A 21,092-nucleotide genomic window follows, 5' to 3' on the forward strand; every position below is an offset into this window, starting at 1 on the left:
CTTGGGGCTGGGAGCCACAGCCGGTACACTCCAGCCGCCCCAGCGTGTGAGGCTCACAGCCTCGCAACCACACTTGGTCGGGACGAGGTCCAGCCTCTCGTTCCAGCCCTTGGTCCTGCACGCGGCTCTGAACTGCACGTGGCTCCTTCAAGATAGCACAGGCTGCGATGATGAGCCTGGGCGCCAGGAGTCAGACCTGCCAGCACTTCCTGCTGTTGGACTCCAGGGAAGGCACTTGCTTCTCCGAACCTCAACTTTCCCATCTAGGAAATGGGGCGAGTGGTGGTGATTAGATGAGATGATGAGGCCCTCAGTAACATTAGCTCTCACTGACATCACTGCAGGCAGCCGTGGAGTCGCACCCCTCACACCGCTGACCACCCCTCACACCTGTGATTGAGCAGGTGCTGATGAGGTCAGGAGGCTCGGCTACCTTACTGTTACCATTAGGTCCCAAAGGCGGTTTGGGCAGGTGATGTGTCACCTTGAGAGCAGTTCATTTCCCTGTTATTTTGAAATTGCTACTAGAACCATGGAAACTGTACCTTTCAGAGTTATGTGATGTGGGGTAGAGCACAGACTAGGGTCTTGTCGCTTCGTGAGGCTCTGACGCCATCTCCTGGGTCTTGTTTTCTCACCTGGGAAAAGAAGAGGTTGGCATTTCTTGGTTCCCTTCAAGCTCAAGCAACTTTCCAAAAATTTAATTTGAAAAGTATTTTTTGTGGCTAAATTTAGTTGTAGTTATTGAAACAATTTGTTTTTTAAACTTCTAAACTCCTGGAATTTTAAACCTGGGTACCAACTATACAGAAATGCAAATGAAAAGCCATGAAGGCTCAGAAAAGAGAAATAATATCTGTTAACTGACATTAAAAGAGAAACTTTTATTTTTAAAAAAAGATATAACTGCTGGGAGAAAAGTATTTTGCAAAGTGGAGAAAATAAATTAGGGCAAAGTAGTTGGCATGTTTGAGTTCAGTAGATATACTTAGAGAACAGTTTTGAAAATAATTTTAATCTAATTTACCATTAAAAAGTGCCTTTCCTCCCTCAACTTTAATTGTGTAAGGAAGGGCCATTCCCCAGGGATAACCTCTAATGAGCAAAGCAGTCTTTGACTTCCTATGGTTTATAAAGGCCTTTTCATAAATACACATGAATATAGACTTCTTTACTTTGTTATACATTGTTATATCTTCTACATACAATGTATACATAGGATACTTTGTTTCATGACACTCGGTTATATTGTTTCCTAATTGTGAAACCTCAGATTTAATTCTATTTGGGGGTTCTTTTCACATAATTTGGACAGGGTTGGTGATTACTGGACAGCATGAAGCTATGAATTTCACTATCAGTCTTTTTTTTTTCTTTTTACTCTTAATAATTTGGGGCTCAAGTTCTAGAAACTTTTGACTTTCAAACAGATTTGGAATAGGACTTTTTAACTGTCTTAATCATGGGATTACACCAACCGGAAGCACATTCACACGAAACTCTCTAGCACATCACTGTTCTTTGTACTCAGGACTGAAGCTGCTTGTCATTCCTTGCTGAGCACACAGCACCCAGCAGGATCTGCAGCCTTCTCAGGTTCTGGTGGAGGAGACTCGCCCCTCCCTCTCCCCACCACCAGGCGCTCAACCCGATTGCGGGGATCTGATTGCTGGGGTCAGTTACTCAGATACCTGGGAGCACTGACAACGTGCTTATGGTTTCCAGGCGAGGCTGATAAGAAACAGAGCAACGTCCTTTTGAGTCTTGGTTGCCCAAGCACGTTTTTCCAGCCTGCTGTGACTGTGAAAACTGGCTGTCGATTTCGTCACCAATAAATGAGGCAGCTAGCCTGTCATTTGCACCATGCAAACTGGAATTATCCGGCGGTTTTCTGAGTGGACACTGGACACTCCCTGCGCTGCAGGAGGGCCTGCCAGGAGCATGCTGAATAAATATGCAGACATGAGAGCAGAGCCGCCCGTTGGGGGCACAGGTCCAGAAAGGCGGTTTGGCTTCAAAGAAGAAAGGCTGATGCTCAGGAACTTTGTGCTTTCTCCCTCTCACTTCCTGGGCCAAGTCTTGGTGATAAGATACAAAACCATTAGTGTCTGAAGTCAGCTTATCTCTAAATGAGCAACTTGCCAAAGAAATGTGCTCAGAATCTCAGTGTGTCATGTGGAGCTTTCTTCTCAACCCCCAGATGCTAAATGCCTCAGATTTTAATTACTAAAAACAAATTAGTAGAACTTTCTTATCTAAGGAGAGCAAATGGTTGGCCGTACAGGGAGCAAGTGAAATTGTTTTTCTTACCATTCCCAACGCATGTGCACACACTCCCCCCACACACACACTCCCACTCACACCCACTCCCCCCACACGCCCACACACTTCCACTCATACACACTCCCCCCCACACTCTCACACTCCCACTCACACCCACTCCCCCCACACGCCCACACACTCCCCCACACTCCCCCACACACTCACCCCCCCACACACACATATTCCCACCCACTCACACACATTTACACACACACACACACACACACACACACACACACCCCTCCAGCTCACGGGCTGTCTTCTCACTCCCAGTGGGCGTGCTGGCTGGGTGTTGCTGGTGGGGGGCATTCATTGAGCCCCGAGGAGTGAGGTTCCCATAGTGCCAGTGCCCCCCCACTTCCCTGTTTCTCAGCTCTTTCTTAGATACAAATCTCATCTATAAATCATTTATTGAGCATCAGCAGGGTTTGCATTTGCAGTCAAGTCTGCTTTGACGTTGGATTCCCTAACCCTCACTTTATTCCTGGGCTGACTTTCTGCCCCCAATGTATCATTTTGTGTGAGGTGGACCATGTGGGCCACGTTTTATGTTGGCCAAAGACAGAGTTTCTAACTCTTTGGGCCTCCCGGGCGGCTGAGCCTGTGCCCAGCAGACCTCTCCATCTGGGAGCAGCAGGGACAGTGAACCCTGAGCGGCTGCGGGGTCCACTCCTTACACTCGGCTCCTGCAAGCCTTGTGCCCTAGTGAGGGAAGAGCTGCTTTGTCCTGTTTTACAGACGCGGAGAGGCCGGAGCCTGACAGCTCCTGGCAGAGAAGCTTGATGTGGACCCGACAGCTCGACTCAGACTGTGCTCTTAACCTTCCGGATTGTCTTTTATGCACATTTGTGTGATTTTTTAAGTTGTGAGATGGGTTTGAGTGACATCACAGCAGGGATGTCGTGATTGTTGTTCATCCCTTGTCTTGGCTTTTAGTGGGAACTTCTTAGTGGTGACTTTTTAAATCATGTTTATAGGTTTTTCAGAATATACTAGAAGCATGTGAAACACTTTAACTTTCTCATTGTTACGGGAAGTTGCTATAAAATAAAGCCGGTTGTGAACACAGATAACCTGGACATCACTGTGTTCACGGGGCCAGAGGGGACAGGCTCCAGGCTGCGGATCCAGGTGACTTTCCTGACGCGCAGCCCAGCAGGGGGGAGATGCACAGAAAGCGCGTGTGGACGTGTGGGATCCGCCGCCCGGTACAGACTACCGGCCCTGCCCGGTGACGCGGGCAGTGTTCCCATTTCACAGCTGTGGGAGCAGCTCCTGAAGAGGGGGCCCCCCAGCCAGGTGAAGTGTACGGAGGCCGAGTGGAACCCGGCCCCCCGGTGCCTCCCCATCACACCCGTGTCCCAGCTCTCACCTGTGTCCCAATGCGACCTCCCAGGAACTACAGGTATTTGGAAATTTATTTCTTTACACCCAAACTGGCTGTGATGCTCCCTTTCATGTCCCGGCTTTAAGTTAAAGCTCGATTCAGGCTTGAGCATTCTTTTAGTTGGTGTTTTCATTGCTGGTTGCGCCTGCTTACTGAGTGAAGATACTAAAATCCGAGGCTGGCGCTCAGCGTGCTTGGGCCTTGGGACCTACAGCTCATTCACTCTCTTACTGGTCTTCTCATCAGTAATACAGGGAAACGGGCGCCCGCCCACCACGTCTGTGCCGCAGGCATCTTCTCTGGTAACTGGAAGGGCCTGGTGGCTGTGAGCGCTCAGGAACCTCCCTGGCCTGTGCCTCCCAGCAGGCACGGAGATTATCTTCGAGTTTCATGCAGAAAGGTCACTCAGGTAAAACTGAAGTCTCTCTGCTCCGTGTGGTTCCTGACGCTGTGGGGGTGCCCCACCCCGGAGCCAGAGGCCGCAACAGTCCAGCTCCTTGTTTTCTAGCCAGTCGTGGTCACCAGCAGCTGGTTTCAGGGAAACTCTGGCAGAAAACTGAGGGTGGCTGTAAGTTCTGGGATTGACAGGGTCACGGGGGCTGTGCCGCGAGGACAGTGTCACGCACACTGCCCGTGGACGGTCCTGCCGGGTCGCAGATGGTGCAGGTGATGAGGGAAAGCAGCGCTGTGGTGCTTTGAGGATGTTTTTGATAAAGTGTGAGTTAGTGCCGCCCCCCCAAAAAATCCAGAGCAATTCAGTGTCAGACTCCAGAAATTGATGTTATTACGTGTATTTTATTTACATACAGTGTTTAGAAAATCACTGGAGCATATGACCTGCTCAGCTTTATCTTTTGTCTCAGGATGGGAGGGCGGCTGTGGGTTGTAGGTTCCTCTTGGTGACGCCTCCTCAGAGTCCCCCTCGGCTGCTGGGGCTGAGGAGTGAGTGAACGGGGCCTGCTGCAGTTTAATTCCTCGAACCTCTCCGCGCCCCTGGGCAGGCTGAGGGTGGTTCCAGGCTCCTCCCTCTGAGGGCTGCCGGGGTTTCCTGGAAGAGCACAGGGAAGCCTAAGCCACTCTGGACAGGGGGCCCCTGAGAGGCCGGGAGGCTGTCCAAGGAGAAGACCGTCACCAGCAGTGTCCTTGGGCTGGAATGCCAGGCGCAGACGGTCTCCACAACAGCAGTTTTCATGGGTGCTGGGTTTTGTGGGTGCTGGTGTCGGAGCCTAGTGCTCCTTACCTGGTAACAGGTGCCCCTTGAGGCTGGAGAGGGGAAGCCAAGGGAAGCGTTTGGGGTTGGTTAGGTTGCTTTTGTTTTAAGGCAAGAAGATGGGCAGGTGCCCACAGGCTGCAGGATGGAGACCGGAGTTTGCTCTCCTGAAGCCCTGCCCTCCTCTGGAGGGGGCTTGCGGGAGGGAGCCCGGGAAGCCTGGCTGTGGTTGCGTTTCCATGGTTACTAAATACTAGATAGCTGTTTTCTCTGTGTGCTGATGACTGTAGCTCATGCTGTAACAAAACATTCATTCATTCAACAAATTGATGAAGAGTTGGCTGTGTGCCAGGCACCGAGTACCAGCGATGACAGGCGGAAATCCTGCTCTGATGGAGATCTCGCTGTAACAGAGGCTGCCGGTGGCCCGCGAGCTCAGAGCCCAGTGTGTGGGGCCTGCTGGCTGGACGCTCGTGTCTAAGGACCTGTCTTAGGATGACAGGAACACTCCTCCTAGAGCCAGCCTTCCCAGCCCCTCGTGCTCAGAGGTGGCTCTCCGTCTGCGCTTTCCAAGGGCTCCTGCTTTTCTCCACCATCGTCCTAATTGTCAGTTGTAGAAATGCTGGCCTGGCTCCATTCTCACTTGGTCAGCAGGTGCACCCGACTGCTGGCCAGTCAGGCTTTGATGCTGAGGGCACAGGTGTGGTGACCCACCTGGGCAGGTGATCGATCTATGAGTACTTTCATGGTAATAATAAAATATCAAAGTTTTAAAATGATTTTAGAAAAGTACTTTAGGCCCTGTTTAGAAGTATCCCTGTAAACGTTACTAATTATCTTGCACAACCATGTGCTTACTTGATGGAAGGTGGTAGAGGTGACGGCTGATACTTTGCAGTTACAATGTATCTTGTCTCTGCCTCAGGAACAGGGTCACTTGGTACCTGTGTGTGGCTAGTTGTTGTGCCATTGACACATTAGGTCCCTACACAGTTCTTGGAGGTTTGTCACATCTGTGTATGTGAGCATGAGGTTGTGATGGGAAGTGTTGAGAGCAGCTGCCTTAGTGTATTGGTGAGCACGCAGGCCACCCACTCAGCACACTTCTGTTGAAGAGAGGACCCTTCGAACAGTCAACAAAGTTGATTCATGTCTCTGGCCTCATGGTTTACCTTAATTCATGTGAATTTATATTTTAGTCATATTTTGTCTTCATCGTGGGTCTGTCATTGCACCCCACTCCCAAAGCTTGAATAAAATCGACATCCTAGAACAGGTGCTCTGTTTCAGCTTGTGCTCTGGTTTCAAATGCATCCTGCCAGCCGTGAGTCCAGGTCTGCGGGGCCTGGGTGTGGGTTCCAGCCCCTCCCGCCCAGACACACCCACTCACTGGCCGCCCCGGACACACCCACTCACTGGCCGCCCCGGACACACCTATTCACTGGCCGCCCCGGACACACCCACTCACTGGCCGCCCCGGACACACCCGTTCTCGGTCACAACAGGAAGTCCTCTTGTGGCTTCTGCCTCTCCCCTCTCAGGCACAAAATCTTTTAGGGTTTTCTTCAGCACTTTCCCACTAACCACAGGAAAAGCAACAAGCATTCACAGAACTAGAGACACAGACAAGTTCCGAAGTTACGGGAAAGTTTGTTTTTTACTGAAATATAGGCATCTGGGCTCCTGGTTCTTAGTGACAATCTCTCACTGGACCATGTTTTCCTGGAGACAGAGTCTCTACGCGGTGCCCCAGCTCCTCTCTCTCTCTGCAGTTTCCCCAGAACTGGGGGGGGGGGTGCTGGGTTACACAGGGCCTCCAGGAAGCTCATCTACATCTCTGAGACCCTCCTGGTGTGGAGCTTCCTCGCAGCCCACAGTGTGTAAGTGCAGGCACCTCAGAGCAGGACCGTTAGAGGGGGAGACGAGAGGCAGGCCCAGGGGAAAGACCCCCCATGTCCTGAGACCTCCCTCTGCCACGCTCTCCGCCAGGGCAGGGACAGGCGGTCAAGGCCCATTGCTGCCCTCGGGGATCTCCCGCCAGGTGTGGGGACAGGTCATGAGGCCTTGATAACAGAGTGCTCCCTGCCGGTGGGGATGGGGGAAGATCCCCCCCCACTGAGTTAGAGGGGCCATGGCTGTTGGCAGGGACTGGAGGCAGCAGCTGCGACAGCTTCTCCCAGGAGGGGCTGACCCTGGACCGAGTGAGGACATAGGGACTAAGGGACCAGACCACGGGAGAGGCCTCGGGAAAACTGTAGACGTGCTTTGTTTTTTATGTTTTGCTGCTTCTGTATACTAGGTAAGTTCACATCTTATGTTTTAAATCCTCACCCAAGGATATGTTTTTATTGATTGGGGGGGGGAGAGAAACATCGATCGGCTGCCTTCCGAATGCACCCCGACCAGGGACTGAACCTGCAGCCTAGGTGTGCGCCCTGACCGGGAATCAGACCTGAACCCCTTCTGGGGCACAGATGATGCTCCCGCCCACTGAGCCACGGCCAGGGCTAGACTCGTGTTTTACTGATCGTCAGCTCTGTCTCCACTTTTCAGCTTAGGAGCGTGGCGGGTAGTACAGCTAGAAGGTAACGAGCTGAGTCAGGGTTTTCCAGGTGCAGAGAATAGTCAGGTGCCTGCTCACGACAGTGGCTGTCGTGTCTTAAAACCGAAATAACACAGTGGCATCGTTGACATGTTAAGGTGCAGCCACTTGCCCTGTTCCCAGTCATATTCCTCTTTTAAACTGAGCTCATTAGAATTAGGACGTGGTTGTGAAGGGTGTCTTTTTTTTTTTTTTTTTTAAGTATATCTTTGTTGATCTCAGAGAGAGGAAGGGAGAGAGAAACATTGATGATGAGAGTCATTGATCGGCTGCCCCCTGCACGCCCCCTGCTGGGGATCGAGCCCACAACCCTGCATGTGCCCTGACTAGGAATCGAACCGCGATCTCCTGGATCCCAGGTCAGGGCTCAACCACTGAGCCACGCCGGCCGGGCTAATTTTTTTTTTTTAATATGAAGGGTGTCTTTTGAGGCATATACCAGGCTAAGTCATACGTCAAAACCTGCTGTTTTAAAATAAAGGCAATTATTTGGTTCTACTCCAGTGAAAGAGGTTACTATCAGTGAGCACTGCAGAATCCTGCTGAGAGGAGGGAGGGTTACTCAGGGAGGCGGGACGGGGTCCCTCGGGAGGTGAGTGGGCGAGGCCATCCTCAGCTACCTCCTGAAGGGGAGGCGCCGCCTCCCTCAGGAGGGCTTTTCCCTTGTTCCCGGCCCATTCCTAGGATGTGGTTTCACTCTGAATCCTGAGGTTCTCCGGGGTTGCTGTAGTTAATGCCACACAGAGACAGAGAAGTTGGGTTCACTCCTGAGCCCCTTCCTGAGGGTCACCAGGCGGCTGGCATGCTCAGGGAGTGTGAGCCTCCAGACCATGTGCAAACATCGAAACGTAAGCAGGACCCAGCACCTTGCAAGCCTCAGGCCTTCCCGTTCTGACCTGCCCAGGGGTACGCTGAGCTCGGTGAGTAGAAGGTGGGCCGTGGCTGGGAAGAAATTATTCCCAGGAAGAACTGCAGGGGATTGAGAACACATGACATTGGTCAAGATCTGCTGGGACATCTCGGTCCCCAGGGGATGAAACAGAGATTGTTCGTCACAACTGGGCCACAGGTCATTTGGGGAGATTTCTGCGTCACAAATCCACATACCTGCTTCACGTAATATGCGTGGCACTTTTTGGTGGTTTTTAATGAGGAGATAGCATCTCCTAGTGAAAAGCTGAGGACATGACCACTGGCAAACTCACCAGGTTTTATTGGAGAATTTTACGTGGCCATGATTTGTAGTTTGTTGGCACATGTGTGGTGGTTTGCCTTAATTCAGGGCTAAGCATCCACTGTTTCCAGCTTTTTCCACTGTTTATTAGACTGTGCAAGTAGAGAGTGGGTTTTAAGAGGAGATCTACTGTGTAGTAGTAGGTTGATCTACATTTGCAAGGTAGACAGAGTCACTACGGCTCACTAAGGGATATTTTGTATCAAAGCCCTGAAGTAAATAACAACAATATATATATTTATATAAACTTGGTCAATCCTGACAACCACTCTGTATGGTAGGTGTTATTACCCCGGATTTGCAGGAGGAGACTGAGGCACAGAGGCTGACTCAGGCCGAAGCCACGTGGTGGTGTCAGGCTTGGGTTTGGGTGTGGGCAGGCTGGGTCCACAGCTCGTGTCCTGTCGCCGTCCTTGCTTCTTGTGGTCCGGTTGACTTCTTGCTTCATCTGCCCTGTGCTGGGACGTGTCCTTCACGTTGTTTTGTTTCTTGAATGAGAAGCCCCTTGGTTTTGTTGTGCATACGACCCACCCAGACTTCACTGGCTTGGGTGGCTGTGGCCCCGGCCGTGCCCCTGACAGCCCCCGGTACTTTCTGAGTCCCCGCATGGCCTCGCATGTGCTGGAGACTATAGTTCCCCAAAGGCCCTGTAGCCATCACTGGACAGCACTGTCCCCTTTGGCCATGTGATTTTGCTGCCCTGCTGTGACCTGCCTCCTGGCAGGGTTTTTTGTGTGTGTTTTTTGGCTGATGTCTTCACCGTCTTCACCCCAGACCTAAGTCCTTGGCAGAGCAAGTGGACTTGGCCAGGGACAGGTCTTAGTGGCAAACCAGGGCCTCTGCTTATGGTTGGGTTGGGCCAGGCCAAGGTGGAGTTTCTGATGCTCACTTTTCTTAGGATGGGCTTGTACCAGGTAATTTTTATTCATCTCTCCAGCTGGTTGTCAGTCTTTCCCCCGTAGTCTGAGTTCTCAGAGCCTTAGTTGCACTAAAGATGCGTTAAGTTTTGGGATTGCTGAGAAGTCTTATATTGGGACGTTATGACAGCCGGTGTTGGTGTCTTCTCTAGGTTTTTTTTCTTGCACATATTGACTAATTTGAGTCAGAGGTGGTCCAGTGCGGGTTTCTAACCATCTCGGCCCAGGATGCCGACCCGAGGTGTCCTGCTGACAAGGACTTGTGTGCCGAGTTGGTGTGAGGATGCTGTGGGCCGATTTTTCCCTCATAGAGAATATTGATGCACTAGGTTTTTAAGCCACTTTATTTCATCTACTGAGTCTTAAACAGCAGAACCATAAGCCGTTTCATATTTTATAGAACATTATTTCCACCAGAGCTGTTTCTTTTGTCTAGAAAATGTCCTTTCCGCTGTCATCAGCTCCATGCCTGCCAGTCCTGCTCTTTCCTTTAGTTACCCAGGTGCCACCTCCTCCGTGGGTCTTACCAGCGCGCCCCCCCCCCCATAAAACTGAGATGAAGGCTCACTCCATCCCTGAAGCTACTTGTGACATATTGAAGTCCTTCTGTTACAGTGAGAGGCAGGGGATGGAGAGCCTGCATGCAGCACTGACTCGGGAGCTTTCTGGTGAAGGAGCCTCCATCTCTCTGACCGGGGACTGTGTCCCAGCGCCGGTGGGTGGAGGGAAGACACGTTGCTCTGCTCATGGGGGGGCAGAGGGAGTTCTGATCCACCCCTTGGACATGGTGGAAGCCCCTACATTTGTGCACCAGTCGCTTCTTAGACATCCCCACCCCTGGGTTAGTCAAGTAGCACCGAGAGGGATTCTTGGGAGGAAACACACATTTAGACAAATACTATAAAAAAGCACCCTTTTTCCTTCTCATGTCTGATTTGTGCTCAGCGGTGAAGGAAGAGACTGCTCGCGTCCTGTTGTTTCCAAAGGTTCTTGTCCAGTTTCAAAGACCCAGCAACGGAAGGGGTGAACAATGGAGTTTTAGCGCCGAATGTCGAAAGAATACCAGCCCACAGGGTTGACGCGTGTGAAGCCTCCGTGGGTGTTGGTCGGAAAGGGCCGGATGGGTCCCAAGCTCCCTGGGCAAACACTGGCTCTCAGAAGCGGCTCATTAAACCTGCTGGGTCCTCCACGTTCGTGGGTGAGAACCCAGGACTGAGTCTGTCTCCCTGCGAGGCACGTGGGGGCGTGGCCGTGTTTCGGACGCGTTACAGAGGCGGTTGCTCTCGTGAGGAAGACGTGTCTCTGAAGACACGAGTTCAGGTGGTCGGCATCCCAGGGGCGGCCGGGGACGTTTCAGCCCGTCGGCTTTGTCAGTGTCTTTCTGTCGCTAAGATTGTCATATGTTCTGTGACATTATGCCTCATACAGAATCCCAGCATTCATTTCTGCCCAGGTCTGACCACTTTTACAGTTTCTACTGGTCCACACAGATATTCCCACCGAGTCACAGCTCTAACTCGTGACCAGTCAGTGAGTTTCACTGAACCTGAGCCGAGTCGTTACAGACCTGACAGCATGTGGGTTTCGCTGCGTCTGATTTGTGCTCCTTTACATCTGTCCTGAGGGTCATGTGCCTTCTCTGGTTTGTTTTCTTCTGTTTAAAAAAGGGTATTTTCTCATTGCAAATTGTTCATCTTCTAGGATTTTCATTTCCTTAGTCACCTAACTTGATTCTCATGATTTTCTTTAAAGTTTGCATCAGTGTGAATGGTCGTCTCTGCATCGCTCCCTTCCCTCCCGTTTCCCCGCACATTTGAGTTGTCTCCTGAGTCACCTCCTCCCGGCAGGTGTTACCACCTTCCTGACCAGTCGCTCACACACCTGTCCACACATCTGACTGCTGTCTTATGCGTCTCAAGGCTTGATCAAGTGCCTGTGATCAGTTTCATTCTTAGGTAAATTGGTTGGTTTTTGTGTTCATCCATCAGCACAACCAGAAGGGTTTGTATAGAGCACCCCAGTTCTACTGTTGAGGGGTTTCATCAGCCAAGCGTGCCTGAGCTGGCTGTTTACTTTTCCTGCAAGGCAGGTCTATCCAATTCATTACTCCTCTGAATATTTGTGATCAAGAAATATTTTAATCATAAATTTTTTAATCGTAAAACAGTCTTGAGGAGAATTAAACAAAAATAAGATTCATAAGAGAAAACAGCCTAGAATCTTCTTCCTTTCTTCAGTTCATGTCTGTCCCAGTCTCCATATTATGTCCTGGTTGGTAGTTACCAATAATTTATGTACATTTTTAAAATATATCAATGGTGTCTGAATTTTTTTTTTAAGATATGTTTTTATTGATTTTAGAGGGAGGGAGAGGGAGAGAGATAGAAACATCAATGATGAGAGTCATTGATCGGCTGCCCCCTGCACGCCCCCGGCTGGGGACCGAGCCCACAGCCCTGGCTTGTGCCCTGACCGGGACTCGAACCAGTGACCTCCTGGTTTGTAGGTCAACGCTCAACCTCTGAGCCACACTGGTAGGGCTGGTGTCTGAATGTGTAGCTCACTGAGTTATAATCAGCAGTAGAACATCAGTCTCTGTGGACTATCGGTTGCTTTAAATACACTCACACCATCCCGCCCACATGTGAGAACGTGTAGTGTGGACGGTACAGTAAATACCGTTTTGTTTTGAGTCACTGTCTCCTCTGGAGGGAGACTTCGAGGCATGTAGTTCACTCACTCACTAGGTCAGCAGTAACTAACTAGAAAGAGTCCTCTCCTTGTGGAGTCGCCGCCCGTGAGCGTTGGAAAGGGCCGTGACCCTCCGCCAGCTGTGAACTTCCTGTTGCAACGGCACAGTGATTGCTGAGCCACCCTTTACAGGTTGCTGATTTAGAAGCAGGAAAAACGCTTCAGTATTCTTCCTGTTTTCTTTGAAATTCTTTATATGTCCCAAAGGGACGGACCAGCCACGGGTTAAATGGCCGCATGTCGTCGCGTGTGCCGGTATTTCCCAGGCCTCCTTGATTACAATGACAGCCGCCGCTCCGCCCCGAGCCAGTGATGGTTCCTCAAGCCCTCGGCACCTCTTGGTCTGTTCGCGCTGCCGGTGTGAGCGCGGGGAAGGCCCTGCCCGCAGGGGCCTTGGACTCGTCTGGGCGGCCCAGCGGCTAAGGAGTGAGCCTTCGCTGTGTGACTGTCCATCAGTACAGTCTCGGCGTGATGCTGGCTCACTGCGTGTGAACCCGTGTTTCTATACCATTCTTCTACATTTCAAATCCTGCAGTTTTTGCTAGAGAAGGACTTTAATCTTCAAACTCAAGTGGGATGATACTTTAATAGAAACTAATCCATGCTGTCAGATAGATTGATTTTTAGTATGTACATGACAATTTAGAATAATTTACAAATGAGTCACTAAGATGGTATTAAACTGCTTCTAGTCGTTGATGGTAAGTTATATTATTGTCTCTGGTTTTTTACCTCTGTAGTATTTAACTTTTTATGTGGTTCACCAGGACGTGGGCTTTCTAAGGGTGGAATTCTGTCCCCTCAAAGGACTAACTAGGGAACTAGGGAGGTTTACACACAATACTCAAAATCACCCCCCATAAAGATTTCTGATATTCAACACACTGGTATAAAACTGACTGTACCCTGGGCGTCCCGTATTAAGAGGTGAACAGAGCTCAGCTGTGCAGAAGGCCAGACGTTTGCTGCTGTGTTTGGGGTGGAGTTAGTTCCTAGTTTCTCTAAGTAAATAGGAACCAGGCTGCCTGCAGCTCTCAGGGTCCGATGTTACTAAGCACGGCCTGGAATAAAATCCTCAGTTTCTGTGTAAGTTCAGTGTGTTGTAAATGTAGCCCTCCGTGGAGAGGGAAGGGTTGCCTTACTGACGATTTTATCTGGTCCTTCCCACTCACAGCAGCTGCCAAGGGCAGTGTTATCTCCGGAGGAATCTGACTGGGAAGATATCAGTACTGACTGAGATGCGTGTTTTGGCCTCAGATGTAGGTCACCGAATTTTAAGCACCTAGAAATACTGATTTTCCTTCTGCCCTGTAGGACACAGGAGACTGTGGAGCCCTTCATGTCTGAGTTTAAATCCTGTTTTTTCACACCTGACTTGACCCCTTGGGCATGTAATAACCTCTCTGTCATTTCATTACCTAGTGGGATAGTAAACCCCCATCAGGAGACATGGCTGGGCGACCCTCATGGGACTGTTGGTTGGTGCCTTGTCCCATAAGGGACTATCAGCCTCTGTGGTTGCCTTCGGAGCTTCTTGGTTTAGCAGGTAAACTGTCCATTTGGAAAGAGGCAAGAACTGGAAACCTAACCCCGGGAAAGGAAGGTCCTTTGGAGTTTTGGGTCAGTCACAGGTTTATTCTGCTGAATGTTTACAAACCCAAAACCACCAGAAACACCATGTTTTCTAAACAAACAGGAAAGGAAAAGAAAGCATAATCCGTAACAGTGCTTAAACTTCTCATATTTATCTGGCTAAGTTTTTGTTTATTTTTTTAAGCCTTCAAAGTATTTCAAAAAATATATGTTTATTTTGCTAAAAAGTCGGCTATACAAGCTATTATTTTGATTAAAATTGCAGGAATGGCTCTGGATAATAGGGCAGAAGTAACTCCCAAACACTCATGTCTAACCAGGATGGCAAGAGGCCCTCGGATCTGCTGCTGATTTTGCAGCTCTGTTTGGATTAGTTGGTGTGTTTTCAAAGGAGTTTCCTGCTGTAGGTGTTATAGTAAGTGGGTAAGATGACCAGTCGCCGCTGTGTCCATGCCTGCACACACACATAACTGGTAAAATAAAACCCTGTGTACATCTGATCTATGAAGACTGTTAAGATAATAACAAAATAGAAGTGTAAGAAAAAGTTTCCGTTCCCAGTTTGGTTTCTGACTCAGAGACAAATGAAACTGGAAAGGGGGATTTTTTCCTGGCAGATGAAAAAGAATTTACTGTCTATTTCATTGAATCTAAGCTCCCGTTGGTTGAAGCTGCACCATTATTTTATATACTACAAACAAAGGAGGTAAACCCAGCCCTTTAAATTACAACAAAATTTATTGTTAGAGGCATTTCAATTTCAGAGATAGTGAAATGTGAAAAACACACACTTTAGAATTAACTATATGTAATTATTACTTACAAAGATATTAGAAGGAACACTTGGGTTTATATCTGTATATAACTGAGGACTAGTGAAAGCTGTTCTGAACAACGTTTTAGCTGCACATTTAGTCTTAATTAAATTTGGGTCTATAAAAAGATTAAATAATATTAGTCATTAAATTTTAATCCTAGGAAGGTCCATAGAGCTGCCAGAGATGTTAATGAGTAGTCACTTATTTAATACACATTTTAATGCCTGTTATAAGCCAGACACTTAGATGTTGGGTCTGTAGTGGTACCTGAGTCACTGGCACCTGCTCCTGGCCTACCTGTTGGGGGAAGGGCTTGAAGGTGGCAGTGAGCGCTGTCAAGGAACTGCGGAGACAGGAGCTAGGGGCTCTTGATTCAGGCTGCCTCGGTTGAAGAGAAGCTAGTGTTGGACATCAGACAGGTGAGAATCCGCCAGGTGAGAAACGGCCAGTGAGAGGCGGCCTGTGCACAGCCCCAAGCAGGAGGGGGAGTCTAGGCAGTGAGTAGACCAGACGGCGCAGGGCGTCACGGGCCGTGTTAAACATCTTGGATTTTAGTCTGAGTCCAGGGGAACTACCCAGGGTTTTGCTGGGGGAGGTGAGCCTTGGGGCTCCCCAAGGCCTGATGGGAAAAGAGTGAGACTCGGGGTAAAGAAACCCTCAGGAGTCTGCTAGTCGGACCAGCCAGGTCGGCAACTTGACTGGGGGGTCGAGAATGGATGTCTTCTTGAAGATAATTTGCCATTAGTATCAGAAGTCTTAGTTACTGTACTAAAAAGTGTACATTTTGACCCAGCAGTTCCATTTCAGGGCATTTATTCTAAAGAAGTAATCTCAGGTGTGAGCAGAAGTGGAGCTGCGAGTGTGCTTGTCCCTACTAATCATCAGAAGTCCGTTCAAAAGGTGGTATTGTTTTCAACAAGTGTTGGGGACAAAGCCAGTCCTGCTGACTGTGAGGCCCGTCCTCTGTCCCCTGGGAAGGTAGTTTAGACCAGGAGCATCCTCTGAGTGTTGGGTGGGTGCCAGGAGGACAGGTTCGGAAAATGCAGAGCAGACCTGAAAGGATTCGCCCTGTGAGGCAGGTCTGGGCGAGAGGCTCCCAGGAGGGAGAGCCCGTCAGGGAGTCAGGGAGGCCAGGCTCCAGGCTCCCTGGGGACACACTCCTGGCCTTCTGAGGACCTGCCCACCTGCACCATTCCTGGAGGAAACTGCTTTCCAGACGAGTCGCGTGACTTCTGGGTGCACCCTCAGCCCCTAAGTTTGGATGCCTGTAAGTCTGAGTTTCCTTGGGTGTCAACCAGCAGGATGAGTTTGGGGGCAGACGTCGCCCTCTCTGCCCCCTCCTTTTCTCGCCTTCCTACCCACTCCCAGCACCCCATTTTGTGATATAATCAGCAGGAAAAGCCGCCCAGCACTCCTAAGGGAATCAGTCTTTCTCCCCCCTTCCTTAGTCCCCTCTCCCCTCCTGTTGCCTCCTTCCCTGGGGGTTTATACCTGTGTGGTGGGAATACTCGGTGTGGGTTTCAGGTGTCCCTGCTCCGCGTTTCTGGAGCTGCCTATCGAGGGTCCCCCCCCCCCAGTGAAAGCAGCTGCCCTTCCTTCCTTCCTTCCCAGGGCAGGTCTACTTTTAGTCGGTGCGTTTGCTGGCTCTCTGAAGATACCGCTGCTTTATACTTAGAGTAGCTGGAAAATTCCTAGAGGAGTCCGAGTGTGACTTGGTGGGCTGGTTCTCGTCTCTGGTATTTCCCTGAGTATTTCCTTTTCCTATCGGGTAGAAGAATCGCTGTTCTGTAGCTTCCTAGAGCTTCCAAAATAGTTACTGAAGCTCGCTCAGTGTTTAAAACCATTACTTCTCCAGAGCGCAGTTGCTGTGATTGTTTCCGTAAGACCCAGGTTGTAAAAGCCGTGTGCAGGTCCTGTGCGCAGTGCATGGCACACCCAAATGCTGTCAAGGTCACCATTCTGAGAGCACAGTGTAATCGTTCAGGATCTGAACAAAACATTATGGGGCCATAGAAGATGCTTAGGTGTCACCTAGCTTATTAAATGTTTAATTTATTTCAGAAAATAAACATTTCCACAGACTCTATCTGTATTCACCTGAATTACTGGAAATTCGGGGATAAAAAACCGTAAATACCTCCTGAGTATCCGTCTATATATGGAGCGTGTCCGTGCTGCCGTTAGAAACCGTGTGTGTGGACGCCACACTCAGTTTTCAGGACCCATGTAAACTACCTGTGAGCATGTCTGTACTGGTGTTAGTAGCAGCTGCACCTTCTAAATGGAACCTCCTGTTTAGAGGCATTTAACTCATGTTACCAGGCAGCACTCAGCACTGGCCACGTTGTAAATCCCACAGGGAGTGGTATGTGGTCCACAGTGATATTCTCACACCTGCTGAAAACGCCCGGGGTTTTAGCCGTTGCCTTTTTAGTTGCATGTCCATGGACAGTATAAACTAGACCCATATTGCCTTATGTGTTCTCATCTGTGAACCGTCTGTCGCCACCCATTGCAGCCGGGAGATGGACAGCAGGGACACCCTCCGGGGGCTACACAAGATGGAGGACCGGCCGGAGGAGCGGATGATCCGGGAGAAGCTGAAGGCCACCTGCATGCCAGCCTGGAGGCACGAGTGGCTGGAGCGGAGGAGCCGCAGGGGCCCTGTGGTGAGTGGGACCTGCCCGTGGTGAGGGGGCCTGGGAGGAAGGGGCATCTGTGGGTCCTCCTGGGAGCTTGGTGACTCGTCAGTTCAGGTGCACAGGTGTGATTGGTGTGATCTTGTACCACTGGGGACAGAGGCCAGGCCTGTGCTCACTGAGCAGCTTACCCTGCCTGGTGGGCTGGGAACTGAGGGGCTGGAATGTTTGAGGCAACACTGCCCCCTGCTGTCAGCATCTGAAATCCTTTAGTGAATTACACTGGGCTTTAAACTTTAAAAAGCAGTTTTTCAAATTTTATTTTGATGTTTTATCTCTAGGGTAGGATCCAAGGATCTTAATTCCATAAATCTTTCAGGAAATCAGAAAAAATTAAGTACACTCATGGGTTTGAGATAAATTTAAAAGATGCCCAGGGTTTGGGGACAACACCCAGATCCTCAGGTAGGAAGGGTGGGCGCGGTTTTTCCCTTTTAGTACAGGTGGGCCTTGGAGATGTGGCGGGTCGGCTCCACACCATCCTGATAAGGCAGCCATCACCTTTCTGCGGGCAAGGGTCTAACCTTCAGTTTGTAAAAAGCATAACATCCATGGAGCACAGTGAAGCCGCGCACAATAAAACACGCCATGCCTTTCATTCAAATCTACGAAATGTGCTTCCTCAGTCTCAGAGGAAGGAGTGGGTCTCAGTGGCTCCAGTGACCGGGGTCAGATCGCACCACGGGTTTGTTTCTTTATAAACAGAGATGGCCATTTAAGATTTGTCGATGTGTGTGTGTGAGAGGACCAGAGGAAGTGGCTAGAATCATAAAAGTTACTGAGCAAACGATTCATTTGATATTTGAAACCCGACCTACAGCCCCACCAAATGATTAGCCCTGGATTCATCCCATGTGCCTGTTTACGTTTAAACAGGAGTAAAAGTGAGAATGTCGTTCCTCAGTCACAGTAGCCACATTTCAAATGCTTGATGGCCCATGTGGCCAGTGGCTCCTGGGACTGGACCGTGTGGTTAGAAAACATTCCTGTCGTCTCAGAAAGTTCTACGTATCGAGCACTGCCTGACCTCTCAGCCGTCTTAGCAGAGGTTCCGACACTCCTCCCTGGGGGCCACGGTCTGTCCTGCACATTCCACCCACCGCTCTCACCCACGGAGCCAATTCAGAATCCAGCTGCCTGTTCCTTATGTACCGGCCTTCACCTGCCACGTTACCACAATTCAGATTCCAGCTGCCTGTCCCTTGTATACTGGCTCTCACCTGCCACGTTACTACGAGTCTTTCCCTTTCCAGAGAAGTTTCCACGTCTCCTGTTTCTTCCTCACACAAAGTACGTAGCTGGGAAACAGCCCTCATCACTTTAGCAGTCACGTCAGGGGGTGAAGACGGACACATCAAGGACTTGTCTTAGAAAAGAGGGAAGCCAACTATGGATCCTTTGTTACATATGAACTAGGAACATCGAGCTCCCTACAACCAAATTTTGTTTTTTCTCACTGTCCCTTCCCCAGCAAATCCCTAAGTTGTTTATCTGTACAGGACAGGCGAAGAGGGAGCTCATCTTACCCACACAGATTTCCCTTCATCCCCAAGAAGGTTGTAGTCTGCTTGCGGGGGTCTGGTTTTGTTTTTGTTTTATGTAAGTTACATCAGATCCCTCCTGATGTAATCAAAATATTGGAATTTCATTCAGGTGGTAAAGCCAATCCCTGTTAAAGGAGACGGATCTGAAATCAGTAACTTGGCAGCTGAGGCGCAAGGAGAGGCCCAGGCGAGCCCGGCGTCTCCAGCTCCCAAAGGCCGCAGTCCATCCCCTGGCTCCCCGTCTGGGCGCACGGTGAGGCCTGAGTCTCCGGGAGTGAGGAGGAAGAGAGCGTCCCCGGTGCCTGTAAGTTCATGTTGGAGCCGACCTGTGAAGTTTCTGTAATCCTCAGGCTCATTTATAGCACAGAGGAGATCGGCAGCCACCTGAGCGCAGCGATTCTCAGAGTGGGGTCTGCAGACCAGGGTTGGGGACAGGGCAGTTCCTGAGTCCCTTTCTGTGGGGTCTATTGGTCATTTGCCTCTTTGGCTGCATTGATGTTCACAGCGGTGGGTGGAGCTGCTGGTGCAATGCCAGAATCAGAGCTGTGCCAACAGAGACCATTGCCCTCACTTTAGTACTTGACAGGCATTGTCCTTCTGGTGAAGTGAGTGAGACTCACTTCAAAGAACCAGTGGAAATGTTTTTTTCACCAGGTAAAATTTGAGACCAAGCAAACATGAGAATTTTGGAAACCTCATTCCACCCGTCGGCTTTACAGCTTCCCCAGTTAGACACTATCTGAGATGGTGATGGTGTCGAATGGGGTTCTGTTTTTACACCCTGCACGGTGAGATGCGTGAGCCCTGGGAGGACCTGCTGGTCAGGGAGCCAGTGTTTTCCAAATGCCCAGCTCGTAGTGACACAGAACCTCTCTTGGGTAAAGGGCCCGTTCAGGGTGTGAGCGACTCCACCTGGACGTGAACAGAACAGCAGGGAGTTTGTTGACGGGGTTTCAGGTTCCACATCACAGTCTCCTTTGAGAAACCACTTCTCTGGTGTAGCATCAAAGAGGAATGTTCATAGTTATTTGAAAGGCTATTAAAGTACCTTTTCCAGCTGCGTGTCCATGTGAGGCAAGATTTTCATGTATTTTACCAGAACTCTGTATCACCACTGAGACGGTACAGCAGCATCTCTGATCTTTAACTATTCAGTCAGGCATCACAAAGAACTAGAATTTCCACGAGGCACTGATAGGAAGACCACGTCCTAGGGGACGCAGTGGAGGGACATGTGTCACCCTCACTAGGAGAGTACCCGCCAGCCTCCAGGGAGACGACTCAGTCTGGGAAGTCACTGGCCACTAGTGGTTTGTACATTACCAGCTGCAGAAGAGCAGACCTGGAGTGGAGCCAGGAATTGGGTGTTCAAAGTCAATAGAAATAATTCATTTTGAGGTGAATTTTTTATGCTTTTTACTTTGGTTTACATGGTTCTCTTCAAAGCACTCGGATATTTATAATTTGTAATATTACATGCAGGTGTCTCTTGGCCAGGGCATACCACTGGTTATGGGGGGGCTGAGATTTAGACGTTTACTCGTGATGCGTATTTGGGACAAGAGCATTTGAAAGTCTATCATCCCATTATGTTAAATACTAAGGCACCTTTTCAGACGGTGAAATGCCATGTGGCTGGCTGATGGGACCTTTTGGGGATAATTGTTTCTTTCGAGAAGCCAGCCATTTTCCTGATGAAACCGTGTTGCGCAGTTTCAGAGTGGAAGGACCACGCCCCCTCGGAGAGCCCCGTCCCCCGACGGCTTCTCCCCGTACAGCCCCGAGGAGACTAGTCGCCGGGTGAACAAGGTGATGCGGGCCCGGCTGTACCTGCTGCAGCAGATCGGCCCCAACTCCTTCCTGATCGGAGGGGACAGCCCGGACAACAAGTACCGCGTGTTCATCGGGCCACAGGTCTGTCACCACGTCTTTCACTGCGCCTGCCATTAGCTCAGGTTCCTGCTCTGTAGCATTCTGAAATTCAGTCAACTAGACTGACTTTAAAGTATAGCTTA

General features: G+C 50.0%; 1 protein-coding gene and 1 long non-coding RNA gene across 4 annotated transcripts in view; one reads left to right on the forward strand and one right to left on the reverse strand.

Annotated features, from left to right (window-relative positions):
- The window catches only part of MAP3K1 (mitogen-activated protein kinase kinase kinase 1), a gene marked incomplete at its 5' end in the record, with an annotated part of 56,200 nt that overhangs the window by 12,239 nt on the left and 22,869 nt on the right, over positions 1 to 21,092 (forward strand). For all 3 annotated transcript variants that reach the window (XM_081132657.1, XM_081132656.1, XM_081132655.1), the window contains 3 exons: positions 17,353 to 17,503; positions 19,187 to 19,381; positions 20,791 to 20,991. In XM_081132657.1, coding sequence (XP_080988783.1) covers positions 17,360 to 17,503; positions 19,187 to 19,381; positions 20,791 to 20,991 — 540 coding nt within the window. The remainder of the gene's footprint in view (positions 1 to 17,352; positions 17,504 to 19,186; positions 19,382 to 20,790; positions 20,992 to 21,092) is intronic.
- Positions 74 to 21,092, reverse strand: part of LOC308554979 — a 29,899-nt gene continuing 8,880 nt past the window's right edge. The window contains exon 3 of the long non-coding RNA XR_013998464.1: positions 74 to 638. This is a non-coding gene — a long non-coding RNA (uncharacterized lncRNA). The remainder of the gene's footprint in view (positions 639 to 21,092) is intronic.

This window comes from Miniopterus schreibersii (assembly GCF_964146895.1).
Source record: "Miniopterus schreibersii genome assembly, chromosome: 3".
Classification (NCBI taxonomy): domain Eukaryota; kingdom Metazoa; phylum Chordata; class Mammalia; order Chiroptera; family Miniopteridae; genus Miniopterus; species Miniopterus schreibersii.